The 14540-nt window shown below is 41.4% G+C and overlaps 1 protein-coding gene across 1 annotated transcript in view; it reads right to left on the reverse strand.

Annotated features, from left to right (window-relative positions):
• Positions 1 to 252: 252 nt before the first annotated feature.
• The window catches only part of SYDE2 (synapse defective Rho GTPase homolog 2), a 30996-nt gene continuing 16708 nt past the window's right edge, over positions 253 to 14540 (reverse strand). The window contains exons 4-7 of the mRNA XM_071750561.1: positions 13405 to 13531; positions 7968 to 8149; positions 6889 to 7120; positions 253 to 2710 (exon numbers count right to left, since the gene is read on the reverse strand). Coding sequence (XP_071606662.1) covers positions 2208 to 2710; positions 6889 to 7120; positions 7968 to 8149; positions 13405 to 13531 — 1044 coding nt within the window. The 3' untranslated portion in view covers positions 253 to 2207. The remainder of the gene's footprint in view (positions 2711 to 6888; positions 7121 to 7967; positions 8150 to 13404; positions 13532 to 14540) is intronic.

Below are 14540 nucleotides of genomic sequence, written 5' to 3' on the forward strand. Positions count from 1 at the left end.
TCTGCAATAAAAGAAATGCTGCTACAACAGTGGTTTGACAGCTTCCCTAGAATACTGTTCCTTTTGGATTTAATTGGGTAGTATTTATTTTGAGCTTGTTAGGTTGAAGTGCTGGGTCTATCTAGAAAAGACAACAGAACAAAACATCTGAAAAACTTTTAATTCACAGAATTAATTCACACGTGCAGCCAGGACAAATGTATTGCAGCACCCTGGACAGGTTTAAATAATCACTACCTAGGCTTAGTCAAATTTTGTTCTTAATTCAAATTTTATTTAGAATTTAAATTTATAGTTTAAAAAGTATGCACATTCTGTAGGTATAAAAGTTTAAAAAAATACATCGATTTATTGATAAATGTTTCAGATTAAATTTACATTTTCATACATTATCATATTGCAATAATTGTTTTGCATCTGTTAACACTTATAAAAAATAAATTAATGAGATTGAATAATCCATTTGAAACCGTGCTAAAATAATTCCTTAGAAAAGAGGGGTGTGAAGTTTGCCATAACAACTCTTAATTCCTTGCTACCATAAATAAATAACTCAATTAAGCAATATAAGTAAGTACAGGTTAGCAGAACAGCACTTACCACAGGGTGAATGGAAAGCCATGGCAGGATGCCAATGTTGTACCAAAAAGGTACAGAGAATTCAACTCTACCTTACCATCTGAGGACTCAAGAGTTTGACCTCTCAAAACACAAAACCTGCTTGCCCCCACCTGCCCAAATTTCCCCCTTCCTCACAGGGGCTGACCTATGAAAGACAAGGAATGACACTATAGCTCCTTTTGGTTAGAAGGGCTGAAATCGTGTTTCCTTAGCATGAAATTTTAACTGCTCCTAAATGACTAAAGATAAAAGATGACCTGAGAAGATGGTGATAGTTGAATCTAATAAGGTCCCAGTGAACTGCAATCCCACCCAAACTCCCCATGAGTAACATCACTCAACCCATTCAACCTCATGTAACAACCCAGGTTTCTGTTTTGAGGAGATTAATTTAAGAAAAAAAAAAAAAAAAAAAAGACTCAAGCAAAAGTAACTGCCTTTGTATAGAACTCAAGTCTTGCATCTCCAGAGCCACAGCCCTTCAGAGCAGACTCAAGCACAGCTAACAGCCAGCAACCAGACAAAAGTACCTCAACAAAAATACATGAAACTCTAGAGAAAAAAAAGTAGTACTGAAACACAAAAAATAAAGTAAGAGGTTGCAAGGACAAACCAGGACTCTTTTTTGAAAACTAAATACCTTCCAGACCTTCTCTGTATATGAAAAAACATGGAGGAAAAAAAACCAAACCAACCAAACAAAAGAATTAAAAAATAGAGAAAGCGTGTTGGGTGTGTGTGAGAGAGAGAGAGTTAATAGTCAACACCTGCAAACCAACACCTCTGCAACACACAAGGTCATTTATATTAATCATTCACCCTGCCTTCTCTCTGGCCATGTTCCTGTGCATAAATCAAATGCTGTGTTACCCAAGGAGTAACTTCATCCTGGCATCACTGAACACATCTTCCTAGAAATGGGGATGTTTCATAATTTTGAGCGACCTCTTCTTTCCCAAGGTGGCTACACATGCACATTTAAACATAGGTATATACAAACAAGGTTAGAAAAATATTTAATTCTTGCTTGTTTAAATAATTATTGAAAAGTGTTAATACAGGAATACATTAATATTTGTACAATTAAAACTTTATATATAAATATTATATATATAAAAAGCGTTTTCATAGCAGCCATTGCATATATAATAGAACAAGTCTATCTGAAGTCCATGCTGCAAAACTCAGGCCAAGCAGCATTCATCCTCTTCTGAGAGGAACATCCGTACCAGAGCTGGGGGTTCAGGAATGAGGAGTAATGCTGCTGCCAACAGCAGAGATGTTGCTTTAACTCCTGCCAGGTGTTGTCCAGACCACCGAAGTGCATAGAATTTTTAGGGAGAAATGCCACTATGTGGCATTACCTCACAGTCTCTAAGGTTGTCTCCAACACCAGAATCAGGTCAACACCTTCTTCTTCTAACAAAAAGGCAGAAATGTAACGGAATGAATTAAAATTTGGTAACACAAGGCAGGCCGTGGCCTTACCACAAGGCATTCAAGGACACCATCACTCTTCACAGGGCCGTGGGAAGCCCAGAGAGGGGCACAGAGGCACTAGGAGGCAGTGCCATGCAGGGCAGGATTTAACAGCTCATATTTAGCTTGTTTTTGTTGAGTTCCCTTTCCAGGTTTCCTATCAAAGTATCAATGCTTTCCTGCAGGTCTTTGAGGTTTGCTCTGTGATCCACCCCAGAGTCTATCGCTTGCATTGTCAAATAGCTCTGGAAGGGGTGTCCCTGGGGGATGGGCTGCGGGCAGCTCCCCGGGGCATCCACCTCCTCAGCCTTGCTGCTCTCATCCCCACTCTCTGTGTCTTCTGAAGGGACATCATCGTAGTCTGCTTCACCCAGGCAGTCTTTTGGGTTTAAGAAGTAGTTCTCCCCACAACTACTCCAGTCTCCAGCATACCGGTTGCTCGATGGGCTGTCCAGCCCTGCTGGCCTTGGTCTGAGCACCCCAGACATCTCAGTCCCGCTCAGGTTCAGCATCTGAGGTCTCTGCCTCTTGGGTCTCAGGTAATTCAGAGAGGATGGATGCTCGGGAAATGCATTCAGAAGTGCTGGTTCTCTGGCAGGTGAGTGACGTACTAAAAGAGAGCAGAGGTTAAACCAGAGTCAGGACTGAACCCACACTGCAACAAGAGATGACCATGACAGGTCCATCTCCTCCCTGGGCATCACACACTAACAGCATGCATGAAGACATGCAAGCTTACAGCCAACACATTCCACTATGATGTTTTCTGCTGCTGTTTGATATAAAATAATAGGAAAAACTACTTTAAAAGCTCAGTATGAAGATTCATGCCAACTTCAAACTACAATGGAGAGAAGCCTGTCAAAAAGTAGAAACTCCCAGAGCACCAATTAAATTCACTCTATGAGTTAATCACCATCCAGCTCTGGGTAAAAGAAAAGCAAACAGCTCAGCTCACACGCTTCATCCAGGCTAAAAGAGTAAACAGAAAGCAGGCACAGCAAAAGAGGTTAAAACACAACAAAAATACCACCATGGAGAAACACCTAGAGAAGCTCAAGACGCAGCAAGAGTTGAATTCTTGTGTTTCTCTTCTTCCCTAGTATTCTGTACCATTAGAAGAAGCTCATTTGCATTATGGATTATTTTCTAAGCAGCCACAACCTCAAGTCAGAAGTTCACTCACAACAGGTCTGATGGTTATGTTACCTGAGCTCACCATTACACAGCATAAGTTACTAACAGTCTCCTCCACTGTTACCAGCTTCCTACGGTAAACAGCACAAATATTTTTACTGACCTGTGCCTATTAAATGTCTGAGCTGCAAATTTTTTTTTTGTTTTAAACAGACCATTACCCCTTGTAATTGGAAGCAGAGACTTTCTATTCCCATTCACTGCTGAAAGCACAGTGCATACCAATCTGTGCAGCTCCTGGTCTCTCCTGCTCCTTGTTAGACTCCTCACATAAAAGCATGAAGGCTCAGTTCTGACGTGTGCCCAAAGCTGCTCTCTCTGTGTCCATGTTACAGGTCTCTCCAAGAGATTTTATTCTTACTTTACATCTTGCACAGTAACATGCAATAACTGCTTTCCCCCCCCCACTGTATAACAAACTATAACAAAAGCTCTTCTGTTTAGACTATGCTCCATTAAGACCAAGGGCCATGGGTTAACAATAACTTGCCAGTATTACACGGTCTAACTGAACAAGGACTATTTGTTTTCAGTTGGAAAAATACGGAAATTGAAGTATTGCACAACACGTTGATTATCAAGCTGTCTCAATCTACAGGAGATTAAATGTAAGGGACCAGACTGCAAGCCTTCTGTTGGGTCCAACTGTTCTGTTTACACTGTATGGTGCTCGCCTGCTCACATCCCTGCATTTGTGGTTTTCCTCTCTTTTAGCACAACATCCTGAACAGCACTTGCAAGCCAAAGGGATAGTGTTCAGCTTTCTCTTCTGGGTGAGGAAAAACACTTCTACTAGCCTGACTTCTGCCCCTTTACAGCAATGCAAGCTAGCACAGGCTGAGCTACATCTACCTGCTTTTGTTTTCCACAGCAGCCATAAGTTATCCCCAGGGTTTCACAGTTAGCTCCTGCACAGCACTTGCTGCACAAATAGCTCTTGGTTTCCCTCTTTCTCTACCTACATTTCCCATCTCTCCTGTGCTGGCTCACCGACCTGACTGAAAGCTTCATTTTTGGTGGCCAGCAGCTTTGGGTTTTACAACATCCACAAGCAGCTCTTCAAGCTGTGCAGCCAGTGACATCCCAGCAGCACCTGTGCCTCAGTTGCTGGAAAGCAACTCATGAAGTCAGCTGCATACCAGAGAGAGTGGCTAAACATGTTTAATGCAAGCTAACAACTGCAAATCAGACTTATGGGGCATGGGGTGGGGTTAAGACAACACAACTGAGACTACCTGTTGGCTTTTGCCCCCTCCAGTACATTAATTGTCTACACTGACTTTTTCCTCACACTCTGCCTTCCCCCCTCTGCTCAAGGCAGGCACAGCAGCTGGGTGACCACTGATTCACACCCACTCTCACCAGCAGGCTTGAGCCCAGAAATACTCCCCAGGTGGAAACTGCTGTAAGAGGAATAAAGTAGCTCACGGGGATGAAATCACTGTCTCACTCAGGGCAGTCTTTATCCTAACCTGTACCTGATACACCAAGAAACATTCAAGCACTTGAAAGATGTGGGGACTAGTCACGAATGTCATGCTGGTCAAGTAAGACTACTGTCTCTTACATTTGCTTCACTTGTCCTCATACTTTATAGTCTTACCCCCAAAAAAAGACTAAACCTTCCCCAAGAAGTCTCTTTTAATTGAAAAAAAAAAAAAAGAGCAAAACAAACCCGACCTCCCTAAAAAAAAAAAAAAAACCAATTTATAAATTTAAAATAAATATCAATATAAAAAGCAAGTATTACTGGCTAAGTAGAGCAGAGACTGCTTAAGATGACCTGCATAACAACAATAGAGTGCAGATTCCTATACTTCTTTTGTAATCATAAAAACTCCTTTAATTAACAGCAAGATTATACCCCTACATAGTTTGATTATGAAGTCTAAGACAAGGATTTGCCTATCCTGCACTTTGCCTGCTAGCACACATTCATTTATAGCTCATGGATAGGAATAGACAACAAATCCACCTTTTTTTTCTTTCAATTATTATATTTGGTAGATCAGGTCTTTGCCAATGCATGTTTACAAACCCCCACTAGCCTTCCAAAATAAAATGTTTCCAGAAGCACTTAGCTGGGAATAACAATTTTTTTTTATAATATTTGCAATGGAGGGAGAGGACAGGGAAAAAAAACTTTTTCCCCAAACGCTCTTTAAAACAATTGGAGAGTATTCTGTATCCTGAACACAGAGCAGCTGAGTCCACCTGTCCAGCTCAAGTGCAGCCACAGCACCTGTAATTCAGAATTGGCAAGTCAGGCCCTTTGTGACCATCCACATTTTCCAGGTGACCCCAATTAGGATGGCAATTACTGTGTTATAGAAGAGAACAATTAAGAAGCTGTTTAGATGAGCTGGATCTTCCTTTAGCCTCAAAAATTAGAGATCTTACACTGTTAAAATATGAGAAGTAAACAATACATTATTCAGGTTACCAAAGAGACCAGTTCTCCACACTGTTAGCCAGGCCACTGTGGAAAAGGAAGATAGCACAGCACTGCACAACAGAGCATCTGCTGCATGGTTAAGCAGCTTTCAGCAACTCCTTGGCCCAAGACTATCTGAAAACAAAACTAAACCCATCAGACCAAATGGTAAGTTTCTCCACAGTATTACCCTCAAACTCTCCCTATCTAGTCAAAAAGCTGCAATACCTTTGGCTGCTGCTGCCTTTGGGCAGTGCATCTGCAGGAGGCTGTGGTCAGCAGGAGCAGTGATGCACAAGAATTCACCAAGGGCTGAAACCCAGGGCTCCAGATGTCATCCTGTCTACTTCCACTGGCTTATGCCTCCCTAAATACCAGGGGAAATGCAAACACTGTGCAATCATTTCCCACCTGAAAGGCAGATCTTGGCAGAAATAGTCACCTTCACTTCTACTTTGGTTGTTTATTAAGAGGATTAGAATTTCACCTCTCATATTAAGCACTGACCTCAAATTGTCCAAAAGCATACAACCTCTTAGGTTTGGAAGGGAGAGCTAAAAGGAGGTACTTAGGGTGTTTTTTGTTTTGTTTCAAAAGCATTTTTCGTTATGCAAGGGTCTGGAAAAAAAAGAAAAGAAGTTGCACAGCTCTTACTGTAAGGATGTTCCAAACTCTGCCAAAATTACAAGGGCAGAAACAAAGTAACCCTCTGAGTATCTCAAAGACATAGCAAATAAATTCTATACACAGATAATCCTGAATGGTCAAAGGAGGAAAGCAGATGAAAACAAAGTATCCCCCCAAAAATCACCCCAAAAACCCCCTAATGTGGAAAGCTTACTGTCACTGGGTTAATTTTTTTTTCTAGTATCTTATCTCACATAAAGCACTCAACACTTCTTATATTATGTTCAAACCCAGCCATCTAGTAAGAAAGCAACTAGAACAATAAACTTCCCATTAAACAAAGAGACAGAATACAAGGAATAGATTTAAAACTAGCATTTCTTAAGATGAACAGGTGATGCCATTGTACCTAGTGTCTCCAGAATTCCCACGCTGCTCAGTCATCCTGTGAATTAATGTACATTGTCACACAGTAAATACATACAGTAATGGTTTGATATTTTCCCTTGATCAGATTAGTGAAACAATACCTGGCCACATCTGGAGTAAATAGTGAAGAACCTCTATGTGTTTTTTGAAATCCAGGGCACTAGCAAGCTCTTCTGAGTCTGTGAAAACTCTGTTGTTATGGTTGGTGGTTTCCTGCCTCTGGCTCAGTAACACAGGCCCAAAACATACAGCTAAATTCTGGCATGTCATCTTATTTACTTCGTGGTAAGAAGCCACCAGTTTCAGGTGATCCAACAGCATCTTCAGAGTAGCCTAAAAGAACAAAACACTGCTTAGGAAACAAAAAACACTAGATGAAGGTGGTGTTGATGTCCTAGCATCACTGCTCTGGAAGGACAAGATCAAGGCTGATAGCTATGGTTTTTCTACCAACAGCCATCAATGGAACACCTAAGCACTGAATTAGAAAAGCTGTATTACACTGCCTCAGAGCAGACTAGTTAAGGCAGACTTTTTGGTAAAATTCAGCTTGTTTCTTACATGTTCATATGGATTAGTTTTCTCACAGTGGAGCAATGGACATCAGGGAGGGGAAAGCAGCAGTACAAATGATTGAGGTATATCAGAAAATAAAGCGTCAATATGACCTCAGCATCTGAATAAGCTTTCAGGTACTGTGCACCCCTTGCTCACTCCCTCTCCACCAAGAAAAGGGCAGGGCTGTGGCTTTCTTCAGAGGTGAATTTGGCAGGTAACAATGCATGGCACTGTTACCCTGCACAGTATGGGAAGCAAAGGCTTTATTGAACACACTTAGGAAACAGAAATGCATTCCCCCACGTAACTACGACATACAGATCACAGAGCCCCACAGAAATGGAGCAGGACACCACACAGGAATGATCTTTGAATTAACAATGTAAAAGCAGTGATCACAGCTTTTCATTCAGTTTTGGAGAGGCAGTAAATCCAGCAACACAGACCCTTGAGTTAGTGACAGCATGGAAATTTTTTCAAAGACACTGAGCATCAAAAATCCAAGTGGACCATGAAGTCAGGACACAGGCATACACATTTTTACACAATTTATATCCAGTGTGAAAAAGTTCCTTTATTTTCTGAAGCATACAATTTACTTGAACCTGGTAACACCGCTCACCTTCTCAACGTCTGGCAGGCAATCCAGAAGGGCTGCTGTGTGCTCAGAGTCACTTGGGTCATTGTCACAACCACTTGCTGTCATTTTCAAGGGATTTTTCACCATGGCATCCAACACTGCTTCATAGAGCTGCTTGGTTATCAGGGGTGAGGGGAGCTCTCGCAGATAGTCCTTTAGGACACCTTCACAGGAGACACAACAATAGCTGCATTTAGCAAGCTGCACATTCCCTCCAATGATTTTTGGGAGCACTGAGGCACATCAGCTTCACCCATCCCATGACAAAACCCTCTGCATCACTGACAAAACTCACACTGGGGAGTGAGGGATGGGAGGACAACAGCAAAAAAGGATGCAAGAGATGCCCACGGGATCAGCTAAGAGGCAGGAGGTATTTATGCAACATCCCCTTGAGGCAGGAGGGCACCAGCAACCTTGTCCCTACAGTTTATTCCAGCCCAGGCAAGGCAGCTAATCCCAAACTAGGGAGAGAAAACAGTAGAGGAAGGTGCTCTGCCTCCAGAGCAGAGGGATGGTGTAAGGGGCTGCACACTCAGGAACAGGTATGCTGAGCACAGGGTTGCTCCAGGTTCTGTTCAGTTTATCTTCAGCTGTAAAATTATGACCCAAGAGCCCAGTGGCAGTGGGATGTTTGGTGAAGTACAGAGTGTATTTGGTGAAGTACACACCTACCAAAGCACAAACCAGACATCCTCAAGGGGGAAACACCAACTGCCCCCTGCCTCTGGGTGCTCTGTACCCCCCAGCACCCTGCTCACTTCTGCTGTGACAAATGTAACTCAGAGCCACAGGAGACAAGGGCTACAGAAGCCAGACACTGAGCCCTCCCAGCTGCAGGACACAGAGCACCATGGCAGGAGCTGGGGATGTGCTGGAGGAGGGGCAAGCACTTTGTTAAACATCTATTCCTGCCACAGATGCAAACAAATCAGAAGGAACTGAGCATTGGCATTTTTGTAAGGTAGCCTTAAACGCTGGCCAATACTTCAGTCTGAACAGGGTTTCAGTGACTGTAAAAATAAAAATTAAAAGTACCAAACATTTAGCATTTAGACTTTTAACAGCACCTCCTGGAGAGGACACAAGCAGAATATTGAGGAGAAACATACCAGCATGCCTGATCTAGATTCTACACTGAACTAGACCACTGTGCCTCCCAGCAGCTTTTACTTACAAAAAAAAAAAAAAAAAAAAAAAGAAAGCAGCACATCCTGTGCTACAAGTATCTACCTTTTTTTAGCTACATCACCAAATCACACTATGACAAATTAAATATTTTAAGAAGAAACAGTGGATTAAAACAAAACCCTGTTCTCCAAAAAGACAAAGTTGGAAAGGGAGATTTTTTTTTAGTATGCATTCCTTATAGGCCTTATAAAATCCCAAATCACACCCAATATCATCACACTGAGCTACTTAACAAAGCAATAGTTTTAATAAACTCAGCCTTTATATCCTAACTGTACACTGAACTGTATAGCAGTGGGCTTTGCTATGAAGTAATTCCTAAAATATACACGGAATCAAAGTTAACATTTGCCCTGTCATGGACACATTCACATGCAGATGGTCAAGTAAAAGTTGGCTTCAACCTGTAAAAATATTTTCATTTAAAGAAAAAAAAAAACCTGCACCCAGCAGCAATGCAGCCACTCCACTCCGTCCCTGCTGCACAAGCAGCATCACACCTGGAGCTGGCAGACCAGCTCAGAGCAGCCACACCAAGCTTCTCTCTCCACAGACCTTCACACAGCACCTGCCAGCCTGCTCTGCACCTAAAATGGGAACTTGCCACCAAGAATATTAAAAAAATGCAAGCAACCATTCATGTGTTTTCCTGAAGATGCACTATTTCTGGTGGTTTGGGTTTTTTTTCCTGCTTTAAACCAAATATGTGACTTTTGTGGCTGTTCCAAGTGGCTAGTTTTTGTTTAATAACTTACCCATTCTCGCCTGCCTCACCAAGTTTTATTTCTTCCCCTTGTTTCGAGGGCCATATTCCATGTGTGGATTAGCTGGTTAAAATATTCGAGATAAATGTAGCAGAGGTTGGTGCTGTACAACAGGGTTTGGAATATTTCCCTTTTCCATATGCAGAACACCAGCAAGAGATGCTGACTTTTACCTCAATCTTTCAGCTGAGCTTTTTTTCAGAGGGGGAGGTTAAAATCAGAATCAGTTTATGGTAGGAAATGATATGTTATAATCAAATCAGCTTCTACTGCTGAAACACAACTATCTATTAATAATGATTTAGTAGGAATTCCTATAATAGCATCCATGGTCATAGGACCACCACCTGCCAAAGGACTTTCTCCTGTTTAGCCCTGAATAACAGGATTGTCTGGGAGTCATGAATGCTCCCTGACCTTTCTAAATCCTGTTGTTATTCACTCAGCTAAATTAGCCCTGTAAGAAACTCCTGCTATTTTTTTTTCCACAAATCTAAGTTTCTCACTGCTGCCAGCCCACTAGCACATTCCCCTTGACACAACCACACAACACATTTAGACAGCGAGCAGAAACTGCCATCCACTTCATTAATTCCTCATTTTTCTGACCCACTGAACTGTTAAAGAGTATTGCATGCTTTATGCAGAGATATGAATTCACGTGGATGCAAACAGGCACGAGGCAACAACATGACTGCCAGGCAGCTCCAAAATCTGGCTGCACGCTTCAGTTTGAGCCACGAGCACACTCAGTTGTGTGTAAGCCTGTGCCAACCCCAAGAGCATTTCTCAGTCAAGATTTAATCATTAAACATTCATTCTTTAGTCTTTGGAGATCTGTCAAAAAAAATATCTTTTTAATCTTTTGGAAAAGCACAGCTACTCAAATTTCAAAAAGGACAGAAGGCAGCACATCTCTTCAGATCACATAAGATTTATGCTGAGGATTCCTATTTTATGGAACACATGTTTTGGCTTATAAAAGTATGAATCATGAGCATCAGCCTCAGCACTGCAAACACAGCAGTAACACATCAATGGAAACACTCCCTCTCAACCCAACTCTCTAAGCATATGCAAGAGAGGTTTTGTGGGCTCTTTTACTCCTAGCACTAAGCACTGTGGGTACCTCAGCTCTGTCAGCAAAATGTGCAGGTTTCCCTTTCAGTCCAGACCACGCTGCCCACAGCAGCAATCAGAGAGGGGCTGCACTGCAGGCAGCAGCAGTGAGGGACACAGAGACCCCCCCACTACCCCCAGCTCACCCAGGAGCCCTGTGCTCAGCCCTTCCTGCACCATGAACACAGGCACTACAGGCAATCATACAGCACAGCTGCAGGGAACCAGGGGGAATAATTTCATTTTTTTAAAATGTAATTTCTTAAAACAAACTCTTCTTTGTAAGGAAAGAAGTGAACAAGTAAACTCTTGCAGTGTAAGACATACAAAAGCATAGCTTGTAGTCTTCCTGTAAGACAAGACACCAGGGCTGTGGTCTTCTCAAGATTGCAATACAAATTCTTGATGTAAAAAATTATCCTTCATCAGGACAAACCAAAAAATGACCATGAGTCCAGGAGGACTTGCATGGTCATCAAAAGTTCGTCCCAATCAATGAAGCCTGGAGCACTGCATATTGAAAAAATAAACTACACTTTCCTATTTAACCAGTGCATTATAAACTCCTGATGGAAAAATCAGTCAGGCCATGCCACTGCCCTTCCAGGGCTCTGCATCAGCAGAGAGTTCTCTTGCAGTTCAGGCTCGGGTTTCAGCCAGTTCTGGTTGGTTCCGTGCACAGTGCAAAAAGACAAAATGCTTATGAAATACTACAGGTTCTTAGCATACAAATAAGAATCAAGTTCCTATAGCTTTCCCCATGATATTCCTGAATAATTTCTGCAAATACTCTTTTATTGTAATGATTCCTTCCTTGCAGCATGGGCATGCAATGCCATTTTTATTATTCTAAAATTTTAAAAAATACAAATTTTTCCATTAGCCAAAAGCTTGCATTACTCAAATAATAGCTTGCCATTTGCCTGCTTACAAGTCAGTATCAGACAGCTTCTGCTGTTTAGCAGAAAGCAACAAAGGGGTTTATTTCTCCCTTTTGAGTCCATATACAAAATTGAAAGAAAACAATCTGATCTTAGAGATAATTACCATTTTTTCTAATTAATTTATTTCTAAAGAGAATTAAATTATCCCCTTTAAAAGATACTTTATACTATTTACTTTTACTGTACACTTCCTCTCTATAGAGATGCACCCCAGAATGAAACATGAACACAAGTTTCTGCTGCTGGGAACACTGATACTGTGAGCAACACCGACCCAGACAGTGAAACCAGCCCAGGCAAGTAAGGTGAACTGACCAGCTGGACATTCAAACCAAGAGGTTTATTTAACCTGGTAAACGTCACTGATTAATACCTTCTGGTAAGACTCTGTACTGTTACAAAGTGTAGTGAACAAAATTCCCACTCACTACACTGAAATGAAATAAACCACCAAACAGGGTAGAACTCTCCTGTATAGCTGGGTGCTGGATGTACTGGAAGAGGCTTTGGCACCAAAAATGTATACCCTGACTACTGCACACAGCACCCTGCATCCCTGGATACATAGGAAATTAATCCTCTCACCTAATTTCCTGGAGTAATTGGTTTACTCAGTGATGCTTAAAATTAGATCAACTTTGGTTTACATAACAAGTATCAATAGTTATAAAACTGTTCCACTTTTAAGCAAACAAAAAAACCTGAACCACTTGCTTCAGCTGTCCAGTGTAACTCCTGTGTAAACACCCACATGAAGAGCTGATGCAGGTATAGGCAGAGACCCTGACCTCCCACCAGCCCTTCTCACCTCTGCCAGAAGCTTGCTGTGGGACAGCAAGTCCACTATGGTGAGCAAGAGGAAGATACTAATTAATTATGCTTTAAAATAAGCAGATAATGAAATAAAAGACACTTTGCTGTTGCTCTTAGCCTTCCTTCAAAAGGGGACGGGAAATCTGTTTCAAAAAATGCTTCCATCTCCAACATACAGGGAGGATGATGGGTTGATGGCCCTGGGATCACATTTGTGGAGCAACCAGCACAGAGGATGTCTCAACCCAACTTTTTTAAGAGATGCTCAAACACAAACCAAAAGCAGAGGTTTAACCTGCTGTGGGAACCTTGGCTTCCTTTAGACTATCACTTCCTTCTGTCACTGGTTCAGCAGTTGCTCAGAGTGGCTCTGTCTATATCACCTTTGCTCTACATCACTGCTGCTTCACATTTTCACACTCCCAAGGTTACTGCACTGGTTCTTGCCTGCACAATTCCTTCAGCAACGCAGGGCAGCAGTCAACAGCTTGCGAAATGACAACTCGTTCACAGCACACTTTCACCTTTTAAAAGGTACCTTACCAGCGTGGCACAATTCTATATTAAAAGTAAGTAAATGTATATTACCTGTTATGACATTAATATCTGGATACTGGCTTTCACAGAGAGTAACAGCCTTGCTGTCCCTCTCAAATGCCTCTCGAAGCTCTTTCTTAACCGCTGCTGAGCCACACAGCCGGTACAGTCCTACCACCTAGGAGCAAAAACATTGGCCACATGTCATTTCTTTTCCCACAGGAGGGACTAATAATTGACATCATGTTTTGTCTCACCCAGGTAGTGCAACAAAAACCAGCTGTTTGGAAAGGTATATTAAGGAAACTCAAACAGTGCAAACTGTTAACATCAAATGATGATAATCTATGTTATCAAACACTATGCAAGAGACACAGTTGGGACCTGTAAGCAGTAAGTAAATAACACTTGTGTTTTCCATAGCAGGGAACACTCTGAGCAGTGTTTTATGGACAGAACATGAGTTTTAAATGGTAGTGATTTAGTACTTTGTTTTTATGCAACCTTAGGAAATAAGGCAATACAAACTAGATACTACAACAAAATTTAAATTTGCTACCAGTAGCAAAGGTTTCAAGAGAATTAAGACTACTCCATTATTATATATCTAAGGAGCTGTTCTAAAGATGACAAGATGCTGACTTCCAAGTGTTTCAAATTGTATGAAATGTTTCATGCAAAGCAGAGGTTATTTATCATGGTCAAGGTGACAGGAATGAAACCCAGAATACTCCTGGGCTGAATTACTAATTCAATCGTTTACTTTCAAACACCTAAATTTTGCACTTATTATTTACTCTTCATTTTCATCAACATCTTTTATATGAAGCACCCCTATGATATTGTGAAGCCAACTCTTAAATATATTAATTTTATTTTAAGGAACTTTACAGGCAAGTATACTGAGCAGTAAACAGGTAGTCCAAAACTACCATGGACAAAAATGACAAAAAAACCCCAAACAAAACCCAAGAACAACAAACACCCCTAAATTAGACTACGTGAGTCTATGTTTGCGAACAATAGTACTTGTCTGGCCATATATTAATTCCTGTTTAAATAAACAGAATTTGTACCCCCTCTTTATCAAGACCAAAAATTCTCATATTTGCCTGACAATTTATTTTCACTCTGATGTTGTCTAATACCACATCTGAAACTCAGGTGGAGATGACATACCAAGCCAG

The sequence above is a fragment of the Heliangelus exortis genome, chromosome 8 (genome assembly GCF_036169615.1).
Source record: "Heliangelus exortis chromosome 8, bHelExo1.hap1, whole genome shotgun sequence".
NCBI lineage: Eukaryota > Metazoa > Chordata > Aves > Apodiformes > Trochilidae > Heliangelus > Heliangelus exortis.